This window comes from Rhodamnia argentea, chromosome 4, assembly GCF_020921035.1.
Source record: "Rhodamnia argentea isolate NSW1041297 chromosome 4, ASM2092103v1, whole genome shotgun sequence".
In the NCBI taxonomy this organism is placed as follows: Eukaryota; Viridiplantae; Streptophyta; class Magnoliopsida; order Myrtales; family Myrtaceae; genus Rhodamnia; species Rhodamnia argentea.
Genome location: NC_063153.1, coordinates 12421723 through 12442340, shown reverse-complemented (window position 1 = coordinate 12442340; position 20618 = coordinate 12421723). Strand labels below are relative to the sequence as shown.

Here is a 20618-nt window from a genome sequence, read left to right as displayed (position 1 = left end):
CTAGTATTGTACGGACGAGGAGGAGGCTAAGGAGGAGGATCCGACCGAGGAGGATGTGTAGATGATGAAGGCATATCTTGTGAAAATATGCCATGCCCGGACGGTACATATCCTTCTGTAGAGAAGCTTGAATAAAAAGGAGGGAAATCGGGTACATACGAAGTAGGAGAATGAGCTGGAGTCTCATGGATCGAAAATGCAAAAGTAGATCCCTCGGGAAATGGGGCGGCAAAAGGGGTGAATCCAACATTGAAACCCGTCCGGTCTAATCCTGGAGCGAAACCCGGAGCGAAATCCGTCGTATGATACTCGAAGGTGTAAGGGACGGCATCGCCAACTACATGACCTCGAGGAGTCCTCCGGGTCGACCGAACAGGCTCGGGCGGATCATCATCGTGAGGGCCAACGGTTGCCGCCGTAGTTGCTGGTTGGGGTGGTGGCATCATCGTGAGACGCCTCTCCTCATGCTGGGCGTATAGCATTGCCTTAGCTATCCTCCCCACATCTCCCCAAGTCCGACGAGGTGGACGTGAATTTAATATACGTAAGATTTGTTCCACGCAATCACCCCGGTAATGATATGACAAGCAACAAATGTTATAAAATTACAATAACTTATGTTAGTAAAAATATAGTTAATGAATTAAATTGAAAGTATTTGCACGAACCATTGAACCCATTGCAGCTCCCGTAATAGAAATCCACTTCCGTGTATGTCTCCGGAACCACTCCATATATCCCGAGTGAAAGTGGAGTTCCTCCGTGGCGGGATCAGCATGGACTACATATTCGGTACGTCTGTCCCACAAAGCGATCCATCGTCCGTGTTTAGCTGCCCAATCCTTCCCGGGTGGCCTATTGTCAATATCATGCAAGCCTGTGTGATCGCGGGGAGGAGTAGGTATTAATCGCTGCATACCAAATCGGCGAAGTACCCGATCTGGATAATGCCACTCAATTATCCAAAAATGTATAAGTGGCACACGAGCCCTCCAAATATCCTGTCCCCGCAAGTAGTAAGCCGGTACATTCTCCCGAATGTCGCCACCATAGGGCTCCCAAATAATCTGTTATCATAATAAAACATATGAAATTAAATGAAGAATTAATTTAAAAGCTAACATTATATTAAACTCATTCGTTGCTATCATTACTTACATCTTCGGATGCCAATCTATCAAGTTGGTAGCGCAGATGTACCAACGTATGCGTGGGGATCTCCGTCGTACTTCGACCGTGACTCCAACCGCATAAACAAAAAACATTCAATTTTCTTATATTATACGCATTGGAAGGAATTAATAACGCACGAACTAAAAATATAATAGATCACATACCGACTACCGAAAGGTGCAAGTTCTAAAGGAACCTCAACCGTCGGGGATGGGGAGACACATCTCAAGCGCTCCCACGCCCAAAGCTGCAAGATATGTAAGGCACCGCCCATTTGCTTCGTCTGCGGGTCGGTTGCACGACATAACTCTCGGTACAACCATGCAAGTGCTGCTGAACCCCAACTATACTGCGTAGGGACGTTAAGGTTCGCCAATAATGGAAGAAACAGCAAACTAACTCGGGCACCTGATTTATCCGAGAAAATAGATCCTCCTAGCGGACGGAGAATGAAAGCCCGGGAATGCTGCACTATGGCGACGTCATCGGCGTCTGGCGGAAGCTCTTCAAAGCGCCGTCTCAACCAGCTCAAACCGATCTGTGTGCCCCACAACTGGGCTGGGTGAGTACCGAGTAGATCGTCACATACAGTGGGCCAATGCGGAACATCAGGGCCGATGAATCGCACGTCCATCTATAGGAAGGCACATCGGCACTGCAATATCCTGCAGCGTGATAGTGCATTCACCTTCCGGCATATGGAAGGTGTGGGTCTCGGGCCTCCACCGCTCGACCAATGCAGTAATTAAGTGCCAATCCAGCTGCATGAATCCCATCATATAAACGCCAAAAAATCCCGAAGCTTGCAGATACGGGACTATCCGCGGATCAAGATCACCTACGTGTAGCATCGCTCGCCGACATCGAAGGGCTTCACGCGGAGGTATCTATGACGTGTAACATGAACAGTTAGTGGCAATTTTGATGATATTGTTACAAAGTACGGATCAACCGAAAAATCTTCAATTACCTTAGCGTCTCATATAGCCCGAGATCTATGTCCGGCCTGCCTAGTAAGTAGTGAATCATCCTTTGAACCCGGCTGAATGTAAGTACTACGTGCCATATCTACACAATTGTGATATTATAACATTACAACAAATTCCCATATGTATATATAACATGAAACACATAAACTGAATAAATATCGTGCAATTGTGATATTATAACATTACAAAAATTCATGATATTTGTCACGCCCCGTGTCTTTTTTACGCGTCAACATCCGTTATTCGTTGATTTCCCAGGATCGATACAACGATAGAAATTATTTTATAACATAGAAATTATTTCATGATACAATTTTTTTCCCATATGAAGATATTCATTTGATGACTTGAGAAGACAAAGAGATTTTATAACATAGAAATACGATCATCCTTACAACGCATAGGAATGAAATACATAAGGATCGAGCAAGTATGATCTACTCTCCGGCTGATCTATGTGCACAAGTTTTCCTATTGTGCCTCGATTTTCCGCAGTGTGTGCAATGATTTCGCGAAGAGCTACCGCTCGCACTTCTCCAGTCCATCTCATTCCGGATCCGTGATGTACGGGGCCTTCCTTTCTTCCGAATACGACTCGGGTCCGGCACTAATGGCGGTTCTTCGGGTTCAAGCTCGTAATGAAGATGCCCCAACGGATTAAATATATACCGATAGCACTGAAGGGTTTTCTCTAAAGTATAGAATTCATCTACGTATGGTTCGTAATAAAATGCCATACGCTTGACATGCTGCCATGACGTGTGAACACGGGATTTTCAATCCTTCAAATTTCCCACATGTGCACGTTCTCAAGTGTAGACGCACTATGTGTTTGTGGCCCCCTGAACCTCCGGATGCATCACGTCCGGTTGTCACTTCGAAAACGCCTCTATCAGAGTCGAAACACGTGACGACATGCCTATTTGCTTTTTGACTGTTCTTCCGGAGCGTGACACCGGCAAATTCCGTATATTTCCACTGGTTGTCTTTCCGTATCCTATACATTGTTCTTCTCGTATCAAAATAGTGCACCAACCGATAGAATATCTTGTCGACCATGGCTGCTATTGGTAGACCACGGAAACCCTTCAAAGATCCCGTTGACCGATTCGACTAAATTTGTCGTCATCGATCCATATCTCCTCCCTTCATCATAAGCCTTTGTCCATTTTTCTCTTGGAATCGATCACACCATGCACCAAAGGGTGGATCAAACTCCCTAATTTGGCTTATGAATTGGTCGAACTTTCGACGTTGGTTCGCGTAAGCTTGTACAAGACAACATTAATTAGTACTTTGTACTCAAATTTTTCCATACGTATTTTCTTAAAATTTACAAATTCGAGAATTTACTCGCCGTCCGAATAAGTTTTTTCCCTTCGGCATTTTTGAAGTGTTTGTTGTAGTTGCTGGCAATGTGCCGAATGCAATATCTATGGTGGGCATGTGGAGGACGCCACCGTGCTGTCTCCATTGCTCGTTGAATACCGATATGTCTGTTGATATTACACAAATATCATATCTCCTAGTGACATATCTCCGCAATGCATTCATAAACCAAGTCCAATTATCAACATTTTCCCGATGGACTACAACAAATGCCGGCGGGAAAATATGATTATTTCCATCAAGGGAGGACGCACAAAGGAGGGTTCCTTCGTATTTTCCGTACAAAAATATACCATCAACAAAAATCACAGGACGACAACTTGTGAAGCCTTCAATCGTCCGCTTGAAAGTCCAAAACATCCTGTTCAAAACCGTGCAGCCACGATCTAGGTTGATATGATCATCGATCACAAAATGTGAACCTGGATTCCGACTCTTCATTTCGATCATCCACATCCTCAACCTACCGTATGATTCATCCCAATCTCCAAATTGTTTGGCGATCGCCATTTGTTTGGCCTTCCGGGTTTTACGGTAAGTAGGTTCGAATTGCGGCTTATCTTGAATCTCCGCCATCGGTGGCTTGATTTTGATATCTGGTTGGGCAGCGACCATTGCTTCTATTTGGCCGCAGAGGTACTTTTGGTCAAGGTGCCGATGATCCCGTGACATTTGCGGAGAACTGCATGTATGTGGCCCATTATATTTACTTATTTTCCAAAACATGCCACCCGATTTAGCAATCGCGCGGAGCCTCCAACCACACGGTCCATTTGAATTGCCACACCTTATCACATATTCGTCTTTCTTTGTCAAATAACTGCGAAAATTTTGATTTCTCCTAAGGGAGTACTCTTTCGCAGCCAACCGCACCGCGTCCCGTGATGGAAACAACATGCCAACATCAAATTCTTTTGATGGATCAAATAGCATACGGCCCGGCTTGGCTCTAGTGTCGTCTTGCATCATGTCAAAGTCGATCTCCGAATAAGGCGGTGGATGTACTGTCGCGACCCTCTCTCGGAGCAGAGGGCTAATGGGTCGCCCTTCCGGCCCGGTTGCGTGTGGACCTTCGGACGCGGGCCTCTCCCAAGGCCCATTACCCAAATCGCGATGGAAGATAAAAAATTGAATCGACCTTTCGGTGCGGTCTAGTGGCATGTGCTACGTGTGCATGCCTCGGAGTCGCCACCAATCGTTTCGTGGAAGGTACGATTGGAAACCCTATCGAATAGTCGGGAGTTTCTATTCGATTCTGCGAGAACCAGAGAAGTGGGATCGGGGATTTAGTTACGCCAACTATCGGAGTTGACGCCCTTTCGGTACCTAAGTTGATTGAATTTTCTAATCTCGAATTTCATGCAGATGAGTGGGGTACAAATCCTAAATCTAGGAGTTCAAGCAGATGGGAGTGACTATCCTAGCAATCACAATCAATGAAAATAAATGCGCAAATCAAGGAAACTATAACGTGCGGATAAATCGCATCAAATCAGCGTGGCATTCCTAGTATAGCCCTATTGGCTTAGAAAAGGGGTGTTCAAAGCATAGGAGGGAATCGGGAGTGATTTGGAAGCGATTCGCCCATGATGGGCAAAATCGTAATTTTGAGAAAATTTGGGGACAATTTGTCGAAAAGGGCAAAATTGTCATTTCAGAAGAGATTCGGAGTGAGAAATGTTGAAAATAGGATTGGTCACCTATACTGACCCATTTCCTAATTTCCGACATTTTTTGAATTTTCTGGAATTTTTTATGAAATTTTTAGGGACAATTTGCCCTTAAGGGGTAAAATTGTCATTTTTGGAAAGATCGGGAGGAGAAATCTCAAAAATAAGATTGGCCAGTTGATTGTGGCCATTCCTCAATTTTTGAGAATTTTTGGAATTTTTGGGAATTTTCTACAATTTTTCCTAAGTTTTTTGGATTTTTTTAATGATTTTTTTTTTGACCGGGTCAACTCGGTCAACGGACCGAGTCAACCCGGTCCACGAACCGGTCCGCCCGGTCTGAACCCACACCCGAACCGGCACCCCGAAACGGCGTCGTCCCGAGAGTTGGCGCCCAAGAAATCAAAGTTCCCGCCCAAAAAAACTATTGACGCTTAGGATTGTGCCACGTGGCGCAAGGAGGACGGTCAGATCAAGTGACCGGAATCAACGGCTCGGATCAAAGGTGGACTTAATCTCTACCGCACGATTTAAAGAGATGGATCAACGGTCCGGATCGAACGAAACTAACAAACCGTGACCGTTCGATCTCGCTATTTTTTATTTTCTGAAAATGATTTTTTATTTATTAAACGAAAATTCGAAAATTTGATCCAACGATCGGGATGGTGACATGCGGCCAAACCTGGGCCGCGCGATCACAAAATTCGGATTTTATTTTTTTTCGAAAAAAGAATAGTTTCGAAAAATGATTTTATTATTTTTTTTTAATTCGGAGATCTCGACACGTGGCGGGTACAAGGCCGTCAGATCCATTTTTTTTTTTTGTTACAAGAGACTTGCCGACGTGGCTGCCACGTGGCCGCCACGTCGGCGACAGCTGGGCGTTGATCGAGTCAACTTTCGTTGACCGGTCAACAAAAATCGCCCGAGAAGACGACCGGCGCCGGTAAACTTCGCCGGCGCCTCACCGGAACTTGATTCCGACGCGCAACTCAGCTCGAAACGTCACGGTTTTCACCGCGTTCAATCCCCCAGCTAACCTATATCGAAATATCCCAAGTTCAGCCCTAAAAAAGAGACTTGAACTAACCTAGACCGGCCTCTAATGTCCGGCCGAACCTGCAACTTCCGGCGATCGTAAGAAACAGCATAAAAGCATCTTCAAAACTCAACGATTTTTGCGTCGAACGACTCCTCTTCATCTCCGGAATGACATATATCAATCTTATAATCGTGTTCAGTCTAAAATCACGTAGATCAAAGGCGACCGGACGTCCATGTCCGGCAAACTTCAAGCAAATCAACTAAGCACATTTTACTATATCGAAGCTCCAAACTAATCCATCTAATATCATCCAATGAAGTGTAAGATACTTACCTGCAGATCCAGTGACTTCGATTTCAAAGCAAGCGAGTTCGCGAGCTCGAGGTAGGAGGCGGGATTATGAGGTCGACACAAAGGGATTTCATGCACAAAAAGCACAAATAAAGCACAAAAGGGGGTTCGGGAGAGTCGTAGGAACATTCTAAGCCAAAGATGCACGGAAAAACAACGATCTATTGTAATCGGACTACGAGAAATCGAATCTGAAAACAAAGAAAAACGATGAAGCTCACCGGTCTTTAGAGTTGCAGAGGAGTATACTCGGCTTGGCCTCTTCCTTAGATCGAGATGAAGCCGACGAAGGTAAGGACGTCGTCTAACGTCGTCCGAATCGCCGAGAGGTAGAAACCTCCGCTTGCCCGTTGCAGAGCTTCAATGGTGAAGTAAAAACCCAGAAAACCTCCCTTTTCCGGACCTCTCCCACCCCTGTTTTTTTTCAATCCCCTCTCCGTTTTTGTTTGCGAACCCTTTTTTTCTTTTTCATCCTCGTGCTCTTCTAACTGCCTCTCCTTCTAGAAGCCTCCCGAAGATTCTTCGCCGAAACAAACCGTTCGCAAAAACGGCCCTCTTTTCTCTATCTTGCACCGGTGAAGCCTTTGAGGAAGATGATGAATAGTACCGGGTTGCCGGGTCGGATCCGCCGGACCCGGCAAACCCGGTTCGCAATAAAAGGCCTAATTACGCTAGCAATTAGCATTTTTTCATGAAATTGATGCCAAAAATCATTTTCCCAACATGGATTCCTTCTAAAAATGTGATTTTCGCAAAAAATACCCTATGAATTGAGTGAAAACCCCAAATGTTGGGTAGGATCCGAAAATGATCTCTGTAAAATTGGAGTCCTTAATGCAAGAATTATCATCAATTGAGCCCGCCATTAGATTCAGAAGGTCAAAAACTATAGAATAGGGGTCTTGGGGTTCCATGGGTGCCTCTTAGTGAGATTTAATTTTGAATTTGGCCTTCTAGGGACTAAAATGAAAGAATTTTATGTGCAATTAAGTCCCTAATGCCAAAATTGAGCAAATTAAGGTGAAATTGGACCAGAATGTGAAATGGAATACTAGAGAATCATGTCACAACCTTAATAATGAAGAAAGAAAAATAAAATGACCCCAAATGGTATTTTTATGTCTAATTTGTGGGGTGCATTTGTGAAGGAACACACAAATCCGAATTGGAATTTTCAAACTTTAAGAGGTCAAAATGAAAAGGAAATTAAAAGAAAAATACTGACTATTTTTCTGTATTTTTGTGACCTCGAATGGTATTTTTTCTTATTTTTTGGGTATTTTCTTATTTTCTGAAAAATATCAAAAAATGCGAAAAATATGAAAAATTATTTTTTGGTCAAAAATGGTTCCTTGAGCTTGGCCAAGGCTACCAAAGTTGATTTTGCAATTTTTTTAATTTTTTGTGAATTTTTTATGAATTTTCAAAAATAAATCGAAAAATGATTGATTAAAAATCGGGTGTCAACATGTACCAACGGCAAAATGGGATTGCTGCACTGCGTATTATAGTAAGCCTCCATATTATCACATCCGACATCTTCTTCGTCATTGTCATCGGAGTCCATCCAAGGATCATCTTCTTCATCACCATCATCATCATCATCATCATCAGCGGCAGCAGCATTATCATCATCATCATCGGCAAGATTATTATCATCATCATCAGCAGCAGGATTATCATCATCATCATCAGCAGCAGCATTATCAGCATTATCATCATTATCATCGGCCCGCACGTACTAATTATGTAGACCATCATCATCTTCACCAACATTTGAAGCTTCCTCCGCGAAATCATCTCTCATTTGGTGTTCTGCTACGATTACATAAAACCGCAAGAACCCCGTACTACCACCCTGAAGTGCAAATTGCTGAATCATCGTAATCGTAGCATCATTATGCACCTCCGTAATGTCATATGAAACACAATTGTGTGTTACATACGGATATCTATATAGCACTGTTTGAATATAATGGTTTCCTGTTATATTCAATGCGCTCTCAATCGACACACGTAACTCATGAAATGTCCATATATTTGCAATCCCGAACATGGTAGATTGTCCGCCTTCGTAATCAATTCCATATGCGGTTCGCACTATTGTACCTCCCCAAGGCACAATCGCAAAAGATGTAGACGACATTCTGAGATTTAAATAAATTAGCAATTATTTCTAAACTACAATTTTGTAAATATTGTCTCGTATACGTTATCAAATTAACATAACCACTATCAATATATCAAATGAAATAAATGTATTAGTATATTGCAATTATTTCTAATTTTTGGGATTTTTTTTTAAAAATTTCGGAGACAATTTGCCGAAAGGGCAAAATCATCATTTTTTATAATTTGTCGGCCAAAATACCTTGAATCGTCCATGGCCGGTTGATTGTGGCCATTTCCTAATTTTTGGGATTTTTTAAAAAAATTTTGGGAGACAATTTGCCAGAAGGGCAAAATCGTCATTTTTTATAATCCGTCGGCCAAAATACCCTCAATCGTCCATGGCCGATTGATTGTGGCCATTTCCTAATTTTTGGGATTTTTTAAAAAAATTTTGGGAGACAATTTGCCAGAATGGCAAAATCGTCATTTTTTATAATTTGTCGGCCAAAATACCCCGAATCGTCCATGGGCAGTTGATTGTGGTCATTTCCTAATTTTTGTGATTTTTTAAAAAAATTTTGGGAGACAATTTGCCAGAAGGGCAAAATCGTCATTTTTTATAATTTGTCGGCCAAAATACCCTCAATCGTCCATGGCCAGTTGATTGTGGCCATTTCCTAATTTTTGGGATTTTTTAAAAAAATTTGGGAGACAATTTGCCAGAAGGGCAAAATCGTCATTTTTTATAATTTGTCGGCCAAAATACCCTGAATCGTCCACGGCCAGTTGATTGTGGCCATTTCCTAATTTTTGTGATTTTTTAAAAAAAATTTGGGAGACAATTTGCCAGAAGGGCAAAATCGTCATTTTTTTATAATTTGTCGGCCAAAATACCCTCAATCGTCCATGGCCAGTTGATTGTGGCCATTTCCTAATTTTTGGGATTTTTTAAAAAAATTTTGGGAGACAATTTGCCGAAAGGGCAAAATCGTCATTTTTTGTAATTTGTCGGCCAAAATACCCTTAATCGTCCATGGCCGATTGATTGTGGCCATTTCCTAATTTTTGGGATTTTTTAAAAAAAATTTCGGAGACAATTTGCCAGAAGGGCAAAATCGTCATTTCTTAAAATTCGTCCGCTAGAATACCTTGAATCGGCCATGGCCGATTGATTGTGGCCATTTTCTAATTTTTGGGATTTTTTTAAAAAAATTTTGGAGACAATTTGCCGTAAGGGCAAAATCGTCATTTTTTAAAATTCGTCCGCAAAAATACCTTGAATCGTCCATGGCCGATTGATTGTGGTCATTTCCTAATTTTTGGGATTTTTTAAAAATTTCTTGGAAGACAATTTGCCAGAAGGGCAAAATCGTCATTTTTTATAATTTGTCGGCCAAAATACCCCGAATCGTCCATGGCCGATAGATTGTGGCTATTTCCTAATTTTTGGGATTTTTTAAAAAAAATTTCGGAGACAATTTACCGGAAGGGCAAAATCGTCATTTTTTAAAATTCATCCGCAAAAATACCCTGAATCGTCCATGGCCAATTGATTGTGGCCATTTCCTAATTTTTGGGATTTTTTAAAAAAATTTTGGGAGACAATTTGCCAGAAGGGCAAAATCGTCATTTTTTTTAATTTGTCGGCCAAAATACCTCGAATCGTCCATGGCCGATTGATTGTGGCCATTTCCTAATTTTTGGGATTTTTTAAAAAAATTTTGGGAGACAATTTGCCAGAAGGGCAAAATCGTCATTTTTTTTAATTTGTCGGCCAAAATACCCTGAATCGTCCATGGCCGGTTGATTGTGGCCATTTCCTAATTTTTGGGATTTTTTAAAAAAATTTTGGGAGACAATTTGCCGAAAGGGCAAAATCGTCATTTCTTAAAATTCGTTGGCTAAAATACCTTGAATCGGCCATGGCCAGTTGATTGTGGCCATTTTCTAATTTTTGGGATATTTAAAAAAAAAATTGGGAGACAATTTGCCAGAAGGGCAAAATCGTCATTTTTTAAAATTCGTCCGCAAAAATACCCCGAATCGTCCATGGCCAGCTGATTGTGGCCATTTCCTAATTTTTGGGATTTTTTAAAAAAATTTTGGGAGACAATTTGCGAGAAGGGCAAAATCGTCATTTTTTATAATTTGTCGGCCAAAATACCCCGAATTGTCCATGGCCAGTTGATTGTGGTCATTTCATAATTTTTAGGATTTCTTAAACAAAAATTTGGATATAATTTGCCCGAAGGGCTAAATCGTAGTTTTTTTAAGTCACCGGCCAAAATAGTCTTCGTTCGGTTCATTGTGGCTATTTTCCTATTTTTCCAAATTTCTTAATATTTTTCCTTCATTTTTTTGAAAGTCTCTATCATTTTTTTTTAATCAATTTTGTATTTTCTAATTTTCTATTACTCGAATTTTGGAATTATTAAAAACATGACATAGAATGGTTTTAAATGTAACATCTAAAACTCAGTCAATGGTTTGATTATCGTAACCATATCTATATTGTAAGTATTATTATGGTAATTTTTTTTTACCGCAACTCGTAAACATTATAACTATTCGGTGTACAAATAATAATCAAATAAATAAAACAATACTTACGAAACTGCAAAAAATAGCTATAACGAGGTTTACCTCAAACTATTTAGCGTAATCACGCACCGAATGTAGAGCTCGAACTATCAAGAGGAAGCACCGAGTAAGAAGGTCGTCTTTACTTTTGTCTCAACTCCTGCAAAAATAAAAAAGTCACAATTTAATTAAAACATGACGAAAATATTTGCAATAAAATAAAAACACTAACATCAATAAAGGCACCCGAGGAGAGGTGGATATGAAAAAATCTTCGTGAGCTATGTCGGAGGAGAGTCCGATTAAAACTTGGTCGGGATATTAAGAACAAATCTCGCCGAAGTTAATCAAAGCGAGGGGAGGGCTCCCAACGGACTCCACACTCTGTTCACTTAATATCCAGATCACTTAAAATCGGAAGAAGAGTTTCGCGAGAGGATGGAAGCGCAATACGAACGGAAGAAGAGCTTCTATGGAGGAGGGGCGAAAGGCTTGAGCTTCTGTGAAGGAGGGGCGAAAGGCTTGAACTTCTGTGGATGAGAGGAGAAAAACTTGAGCTTCTGTGGATGAGGGGCGAAAGAGAGCTTCTGTGAAGAGAAATAATGAAATCGCCAATGCTTCTGTGAAGGGAGAAATCACCAATGCTTATCTGAAGGGAGAGCCTTCGGCTTTGCTTTAAGCAGAGCCGAAGGCTCAGTAGTGCGCGTGAAAGGTGCTGCAGGCACCTTTCACGTCACCTACCGCCGCCTGAGTAAAGGCGCCGGCAAAGGAGGGGGCCCCTACCCGCTCGGCAATTTAAATGCCGAGCGGGTAGGGGAAGGACAAAAGCTCTCCGTAGCGTGCATATAATGCACGCTGCGGAGAGGTCCTTGCTCGGCACTGTTCGCGACAGTGGCGAGCAGAGAGCAGCAGTGCTGCTTTGCGGTTTGGCGGAGCGGCGCTCTGCTCGGCACTATAAGTGCCGAGCATAGCCGCTCGGCGATAGGACCGCCGAGCGGACCCCAAAACGGCAAATAACTTTTCTCTCCCTTAAAATGGTGAATAAAATTTTTTTTGCATGCGATTTGAAAAAAAGCCCCTCATATCCTATCCTTTGCTGAACCGTTGCAACCACAGTTTCAACTTTCTTAAGCATCTCAGAACAATCTCTAAGCATGGGTTTCATTTGCTCATTTGAGTTCCGAGATTTGCTTAGAATTGTGAGTTCGGTCCTAATCTCCGTTGGTTTGGGATTATCTGGATCAAATTTGATATCTTTTGGCTAAGGAAATTCTTCAACAGAACTTAATTTTGACTTCTAGAGTGTGAAACCTAAGCCTGTCGTTTTTAGAACTATCGGTATACTTTCTAGTCCTATCTTGATTTCCCTTTGGCCCTTCTCTAAAGCTGTGACTTCTTCAGGGATTATCAATTGTCGGACCATGGCAAATTAAGATGACTGTTATCAGCACCTCTTGAGAAATCATATACTGTGCTTTCTAACCGTTGTGATTTGTGGACACCTAAATTTCCATTTTTCTTTTTAATCCTTTATTTTTCATAAAAATTAGAAATTAATTTTAGTTCCTACAAAAAATAATTAAATCATCTTTTCTCATTACTTTTAGCATTCATTCATTGTATTTACGTTTACATTCCCAGCCGTTGTGCTGTCCACGCCCAAACTTCCGCTGATCCTTCGTTCGAATTTGGGAAGATTATTCGCAAGATTAGGTAAAGACCATCATTCGAAATATTTCGAGAATATCGCATTGCCTAATTTGAATTTATCGCTATCTCTATCGATTTTCTTGGAAATAATATTGTCTATTTTGAAAAGGATGTGAATGCGTTAGACATAATGCGATATTATTCTATATTTAAACTAGGCACAATATCCGTAGGTAAATTTGAATTTTATTTTTTGCATCTTATTTTGTTCTGCATGTCATGTTTATCTTGTTAATTGGATTTACACATTAATAAACAATCATACGTGCTCCCAATTGTGCCTTCCGTTGAAAATGACTTCAATCTCGAAGTATGATCTTACCTTGAGTGGATTGATAATTCCTAAATAAAATTTCAAATTTTTGCCCTATATATGTAGGGACGACAGTAATTCTACACCATATTCGATTACTAACCCTAATTGTGGGCAACGTTGTGAATAAAATCGAAATTTCGGATTTAAAGATTTTTTATGGGAAATATTGTTTGTTGTTGTTCAAATTTTAAGTTTTCATGGTCTAATTAAATCCCTAAAAAATCCAAAAGAAGATGTCACCTTTTCCTAAGTCAAATCATGTCTTTTTCACATTTTTGCATGTAAAATAACCCCCGGTAAAATTTAAGACTTTGCGAAATCAATTTCTTAAATCAAATTAGGTGATATTTAACTTTAGGGTAGCTTTTTACTCTTACTTTTCATAAATTCGAAAATACCTTGAAAATTCATTAAAAAAAAAATCACTCATGGTGCATTTCATATGACTTTGCATGTCATCTTTGCCATGTCATTTTTGGCAATATCATGTAGGTTAGTTTATTGCGTTTCACATGTCATCACATTTACATCTCACGTAATTAAAGAAGACACAAAAATATGATAATTAATCCATATCACCTATCAAAGGATTTTTCATAAAAATTGATACCGAATGGGCATTAATGATAAATTAATGTAACGAAATCACCGAACACTTAATCTCCGATTCATAGAAATAAAATAATTCTTTTACTATTTTATTTAGATTTCTAAACCTACCGAAAATGATTAATGGCGACTCCAAGATAAATCTTTATATGAAATTAAACCTAAGTTGCAATTTGATAGGATTTGACAAAGTCCGAATTAGGTAGTCGACTAATTAACCCAATAATTCATTAACCTGGATTTTTTTGGAAAAAAAATTTAGATTGCGGCATGATCTAGGTGGATTATTTCTCAAATTGTTCCTAAGACGTTGAGGCTGTTGGGCTTCAATCCTTCTGTCCGCCCCTTCTACGATTCTTCGTGGTTGCTGGGCGATTCTTCTGATCTCTGGACCTTGCCTTTTAGCCCTTGCCATAGCTGCGGTGACTATGTTGCTCATTTCTACAGCTTGCAATTCCAGATCTGTTAATCTGGTCTCGATCTGCACTAAGCTAGATCTAAAATTTTCCTGATCCATTTGAACTGAATTAATGGATATGGAAGATCTCAGCTTGCGCTGTGTTCCGCCTGTCCTTTGAACGTGGTTCTGATATCAGTCTACTTTTAAACAGGCTCTGATACCAGTTTGAACCGTCGCCGGGATCTTGCGACGCCGGGCTGCTTTTCCGCAAAACAGGGAAAACATTTTGCGGTCCCTTTTGTTGAACAACACTGTTAGCATATGCAAAATGATGCACGATTGTGGTTTTTCCCACGATGCAACTAAGTGCAATAGATTTGTGGTTTCCCACAAGCTCATGTTCTATACATGATGATTGATCCTCAAATAAAACTGAGTTCAAGGATGAGAGCTCACCTCCCCTTCGGGTGACATAATACTTGTCCGTTCCCACCTCTAAATCCTAAGAGGGTCGGTCCCATACCAGTATCTTCGTACTAACCGAAGTCAGTCGCCATGCATGAAGGCTATTAAGGCATCGCAGCGTCCTCACAATCTCCTCATCACAACCTGAGGTACTCTTGCGTCTGGATCTACGTTCACTGTCAGCACCATGGCTACCCTTCACTTGCCCATACCCACATTCAACAGGAATTTACGCCCAGCCCATCGGAACATCAACAATCCCAGACCTTTCCCATAAGGTGACTTGGAACAGAGAACGTTTGGTGAAGCGGACAAATGCGCTATCGTGCTGTAACCTACTGCTGAGCTTTCGCAAGGAAAGATTAGAAACACGAGGTTTCAACCATAGGGGATCCTCTCGAGGGAAAGACTCATCTCTGCTATCCTATAAACGCAGGATTGGGTTTGAACTCAAGCATATCATCCGAAGCTATCAAAAGATAAGGGATAGAGAAAATAAATACCGATCAAAGATCATAAAATTCTTCCAGCTTTATCAAACAGCTGAAAGCTTTCATTTCATTACGTAGATAGATAGGGGAGACTACGTCCCCTGAGGGAGGTAGATCACTCCTCGCTCATACCTTGTTTACAGCTCGCTTGGGTTTTACAATTCTCCTTTTTTGGTAAAGACGTGCTGTCTGCTTTTTCAAAAACAGATTCTTCTGGTGGAAACACTTCATCAAAGTCAGCTGGAATTAGCTGTCCAGCAACAATTGCATCTCCAATGGCCATCACCGTGCATGATGACCTCAGGGCCTGCGTCAAGACCCTACCTCCATCTTTCCATGGGTAGTAATCCTCACCATAGTTGAGCTCCTGTATTTTCCCAAGAGCTTGTAGTCTCCTCGAGGACTGTAGATACCTCCAGGATTCTTCTGGGCACTTAACCCCTTTGGGCTCCCTGCTGAGCCACTTTTCCATCTTGTTAACCTTAACTTCCCGGACTACAAGGAGAGAAGGATAAACCTCTGGTCGGTGGGCTCTAATTTCTGCGATGTTTCCCCATTCTTTCTGGTGATGGAGAGGAGGTGCAGAATAAATCTTCACCCAAACTGGTTGTGGATGATGCACTGTGATTAGGAACTTGACGAACTGCCTAATCACTAAAGAGCATTTGCTGAGCTGCTCTTCCCAGTCTTTCTGGATTGCCAAATATTTAACAAATCCTTGATTTATAAGATCTGCTAAAATTTCTGGACTGATGCTTCCAAAAATGACTAGTTTGACATTTTGGTCACGTTCTTTGACAAGCTTGATGTTGCTGAGGCATTTGGTAACCTCAAGCTTGGGATAAAATTGAAAGATATCAGCAAACCTCCCTTCGATCATGGATACATACTGCTGTACCCATTTGTCATATCCACGAAAGTATGTTGGGAATATCACTCGTCTGATAAAACCTTCAGGCAATGGCGTCTCTTCATCCAAATCGTCGACCTGAACACGTTCATATGGCGCCTCGACTGGTAGGAAGTTTTCCCAGTCGGATTCTTTGACTATGTCGGCTGAGAAGCTAACTAGTCTGTTCAGCTTAGAGAACTCTTCTTCGACCTTTCGGATCGCCTGAGGGTCCATCGTTCCAGCTTTTACTGCATTCCATGCAGTATCCAGTATCACCTTCTGTTCCTCCGATAAGCCGTAGGACTTCTTTGAATGCCTCCATGGTTGTACGCTCTTTTCTGTAAGAACATATCGCCTCACCTTCAGATAGCCGAGGCCAGCTTTCCTGTTCGGAGATTGTGGCCGGAGATCAATGATCCGGTTATCTTCGATCAGCTGAGCCTGGTCGCCCAATTGCTGAATTATGCCCTTTCGTTTGTCCTGTATCTGTGGGTTATGGACCGTTTGGGTTTTTGCTTTAGGTTGGGCCTCAGCAGTGGATGCATTGGAAAATTGTGGTTGGGCAAAGAACCAACATGCATGCTTGGCAGATGGAACATGTACTTTTATCTCCGTCCTGTCCTCGACAGTGTATATCTGTCCATGTGAATATATTTCAATGTTAGTATGCCACGAGTTCATGATAATGTAATGAATGAAACAAGAAAACAGGAAGTCTTTTGCTACCTGGGAATCCAAAATGCTCTCAAGCTCTGATATCTGTCCGTCACAATGCACAGTGGAGGAAACCCCTAAAATAATGATATTTCTCTAATTAGTGGCAAGTCAAATTAAACATCGCGTAGAAGCATAAACATATGTAAAAGGAATTTGGGGTGGTGCGTGAGCTTGCTCAATGTGAAGCAATATTTCAAGTTTTATACATATAATTAGATGTCTTTCAAAGTACCTTCATAGTACTTTTGTTATACTGTCATACGAGGGTAAATACTATCTATTCCTTTCTCAATGATGTTTGGCTGAACTTAGGATCAAACTTGGAGTATATGCAGCTTATGAGCATATCCCTATCAGATGTGACAAGACCCTTTTCAATTCTTTAAAGCTGGTTAATTTGGTTTCTCATCATGTCAAATAGAATGACGACATTCACAGTTCATATACTTGTAAACCAGCATTAAACAGTTGACGAAAACTAAATTGACGGGTTTGTTCCAGGGACAGATTTTAGTTTCAAAGACAAAATAGGCCTTTTTTTTCCTTTGCAACAAATCATAGGCATAGGTGCTTATAGAAAAGGACATTACAAAGCAGCCAAAGCAAAATGAGTTATACTGAACTTTGATGGCATCACAGTAATTTCCAGTAATTAAAACTTAGAGAAATCAGATCATTGCCACTTTGTGACAGAATCACAGTATCAGTAATTTAACTAGACCGCCCTTTTTGGTAAGTTATCGATGGTAGGAAGAAGAACTATGACACAGATAGAATTCACTGCATTCTTGTAGCCTTAATGTGAATTTGTGATCGATCATGAAAGAGAAATATCAAGTTAGGCTTCTCAATCATGGTTTTTATCTCTCCTTGCTGCTACAAGAATTGTGCTGTTCAGTCACCTAGGACTGGACAACTTCATCACAGTCACACAAGTCTTCAGTTTAATTGTTCCAAAAGAAACCTTGTTTAGCTTTCATCATCATAGTCGGATTATGGTTAGATGGTTAAGATTTAGAACAGCTCACAGCACTAAATATTACTAAAGAACGGAGGCAGGAGGCTCAGAAAACAGTTTCTTCTTGTTCAATATTGCGCAATCATGGAGACAGGAGTAAGCTTGACTTTTAGCACGAGCGAATCCTATTTTCCTTGAAAAACTTTAACTCCGTCTATATGCTTCACCTTTATATTTCTTGATGAAGGTAGGGACAACATATTTACGTAATTCCTGAATAACTAAGGCTACATGGCTACATGGTGGCAAGATTCAATAAAACAATTGTCTGGAAAGGATTTCTTTTTCCCCTTTTAGAGCCGTGTCTGCACATCGACATTCCAAAACAAGAGCACATAGGCAGAAAACATTATTCTGTAGGTTCACAACAAGTAATGGACAAAATCAGAGTACCAAATAAAGACGGATCACCAAAGCCTTTATCTCTAGCTAGGACACAGAAGGTTGACTTAGACATTCTTACCTCTACAAGATACAAGCGAAGCTGTCATTCCAAATATCTTTGGCTTCTTACTGATTTTGTGGTAAAATTCCTTCGATAAAAAAAGTACACCTCATGAGTAATAATTACAGAGGGAGAATCATGCACGATGTGATGGCATGAGGATGGACACTAACCTCCATTATTTTTGTATAAGGATGGTTTTTTGTGGTATGATGGCATTCATCAATTATCATCAGGCCCACCATGTCCAAATTGAGGAATGCTTTTCTCAAGGCGTGCAATAAAATCTGTGGGGTCATAACCAGCACCTGTTTGATCAAAACAGTACGCATCACAACTAATTCAAATGAAACGAAAATATGCATTAACATATTCAAACCCCCAAGAATGCACAGATAACATTGAGTATGCAGAAATATATCAGCTCTCCCAAAACGCTGGTTAGTACTATAAAACCAATGCCAGTAAGATTATCAGAATCCAAATAAAAACAGTAGCAGTAACATTTGCATTATCCCAAATATCCAGTTTTCAATGCAAGCCCAAGCGCAAAAGAAGAAGGTAAAGAACAATCTATACTAATTGTACAAGCAGAATTGAGAAAAAGGAGACATTTTGATATCAGCTAACCTATACAACCTGCTAAAGGGATCCACAAAAACAAGGGAAATTCACCAGCAGACGTAATTAATAATAACATCAGAAAGAGAGCGACAAGCGCTGCAAAAGCAAAAAAATTGAACAATTGCACGACGTAAGATATTCATATGCTTGCGGCTAGAGGCAAACTCACATCGTGCTCGCTGATTTCCTTCTCCCATGTTTTCACGTTCCATTTGTCAATGCCTTTGGCTCCGTAATATTCCCCCACTTGCAGACCAGTGAGACTCCTTATAAACTCACATTGCTGTAAGACAAGCGATACCAAACAGAGTAACAGGATCACTCATTAGAAGATGGCAACAATATTCAAAGGAAACACAAACTGTCTTTCCAGTAGTGTACATAATTCGGACTTTCCCTTCAAAGAAAATTCAAATTCATCCACGATGAATGCGCGGATCAAGATTACACGTTACATGCCTGAATAACGAGATGGACCGTCGGAGACAAGAAAATCATCAACTTTTTCTCCCCACTTGACTTCATAGATTGGGCTATTTCCTTAATAAGCATCACAGCTATCAGTGTCTTTCCAGAACCAGTATCCAGCACCGCAATAGTGTTTCTCCTCAAAGCAACCTCGTAAACCTCCAGTTGATACCTTCATGTCCGATCCTCACATACACACAACTCAAACAGGTGACTCAAATGAACACACTACACACTATGATCGCACACCCATTACACTATGATCACTACGGAACCAAAATTCGTAACCTGATCAAACTCAGAAAGACAAAGATCGAGGGTAATGCGAAATTCACCTTCCGGGGTCGAAACTCTTGGGAATTTTGGGAGGGCCTTGAACAGAGTCGTCAGTCCCCTCAGGACCCGCCTCTGTTCTCGGCGAGATCATGTCGTCAAAACGTCGCTTAAGGTCGTCCCGCTGAGGCGATGCCATATGGAACTAACACAGGGGAACAAGAAACAAGACAATGTGAGTGCTCGAACGAGTCACGTGACCAAAAAAGGCTCTTTCTGTTCCCGGCGTGATCAGTCTCTGGGGGCGAGGGAAGCAACACAGTGAGCGTGAGTGAGACAGTGCTGCTGGAGTGGTGATGAAGTGGTGGTGCAATTGAGGTGAACAAGGAGATGCTTTTTGTTGAGAATGATGAGGGGAAAAAGACGAAACCAGAAAATCTAGGACGAAGTACGAACGATCCGGACACTTTGACTGGAGCTTCACATGCCTAAGCCTCCCTTCTCAGGAAGGAACTTCTTCTGGAAGGTCCTCCTTTCTCAGGAAGGAAACTTCTTCGGGAAGGTCCTTGTCAGACGTGAGCTGGCATCCTTCTTGAGCCACTCCTTTTCAAAGGGCTCAGCACCCGATGCTACTTTCTCGTCTTTTGAGCGGCGGCCGGCGGTAATCGGTGGAGACAGTCAGTGAAGGGTGACGGTGGTCACAGGCGGAGGTCGGCCGTGGTTGCCGGCGAGGGGCAATGGGCGGCGATCGACGGAAGCCTACTGTGGGCGATGGCGAGCAATGGTCAACAGGTAGCGATGGTTGTAGGCCGCGATGGGCGATGGCTAGCGGAGATCAGTTGTGGTCGGCAATTGGCGAGGGCACGCGGTGACGGAGG

At 41.5% G+C, this 20618-nt stretch overlaps 1 protein-coding gene across 1 annotated transcript in view; it reads right to left on the bottom strand.

Annotated features, from left to right (window-relative positions):
* Positions 1 to 20184, bottom strand: part of LOC115746725 (endoribonuclease Dicer homolog 3-like) — a 50180-nt gene extending 29996 nt beyond the window's left edge. The window contains exons 1-3 of the mRNA XM_030682612.2: positions 19803 to 20184; positions 19459 to 19639; positions 19169 to 19282 (exon numbers count right to left, since the gene is read on the bottom strand). Coding sequence (XP_030538472.1) covers positions 19169 to 19282; positions 19459 to 19639; positions 19803 to 19939 — 432 coding nt within the window. The 5' untranslated portion in view covers positions 19940 to 20184. The remainder of the gene's footprint in view (positions 1 to 19168; positions 19283 to 19458; positions 19640 to 19802) is intronic.
* Positions 20185 to 20618: the final 434 nt, after the last annotated feature.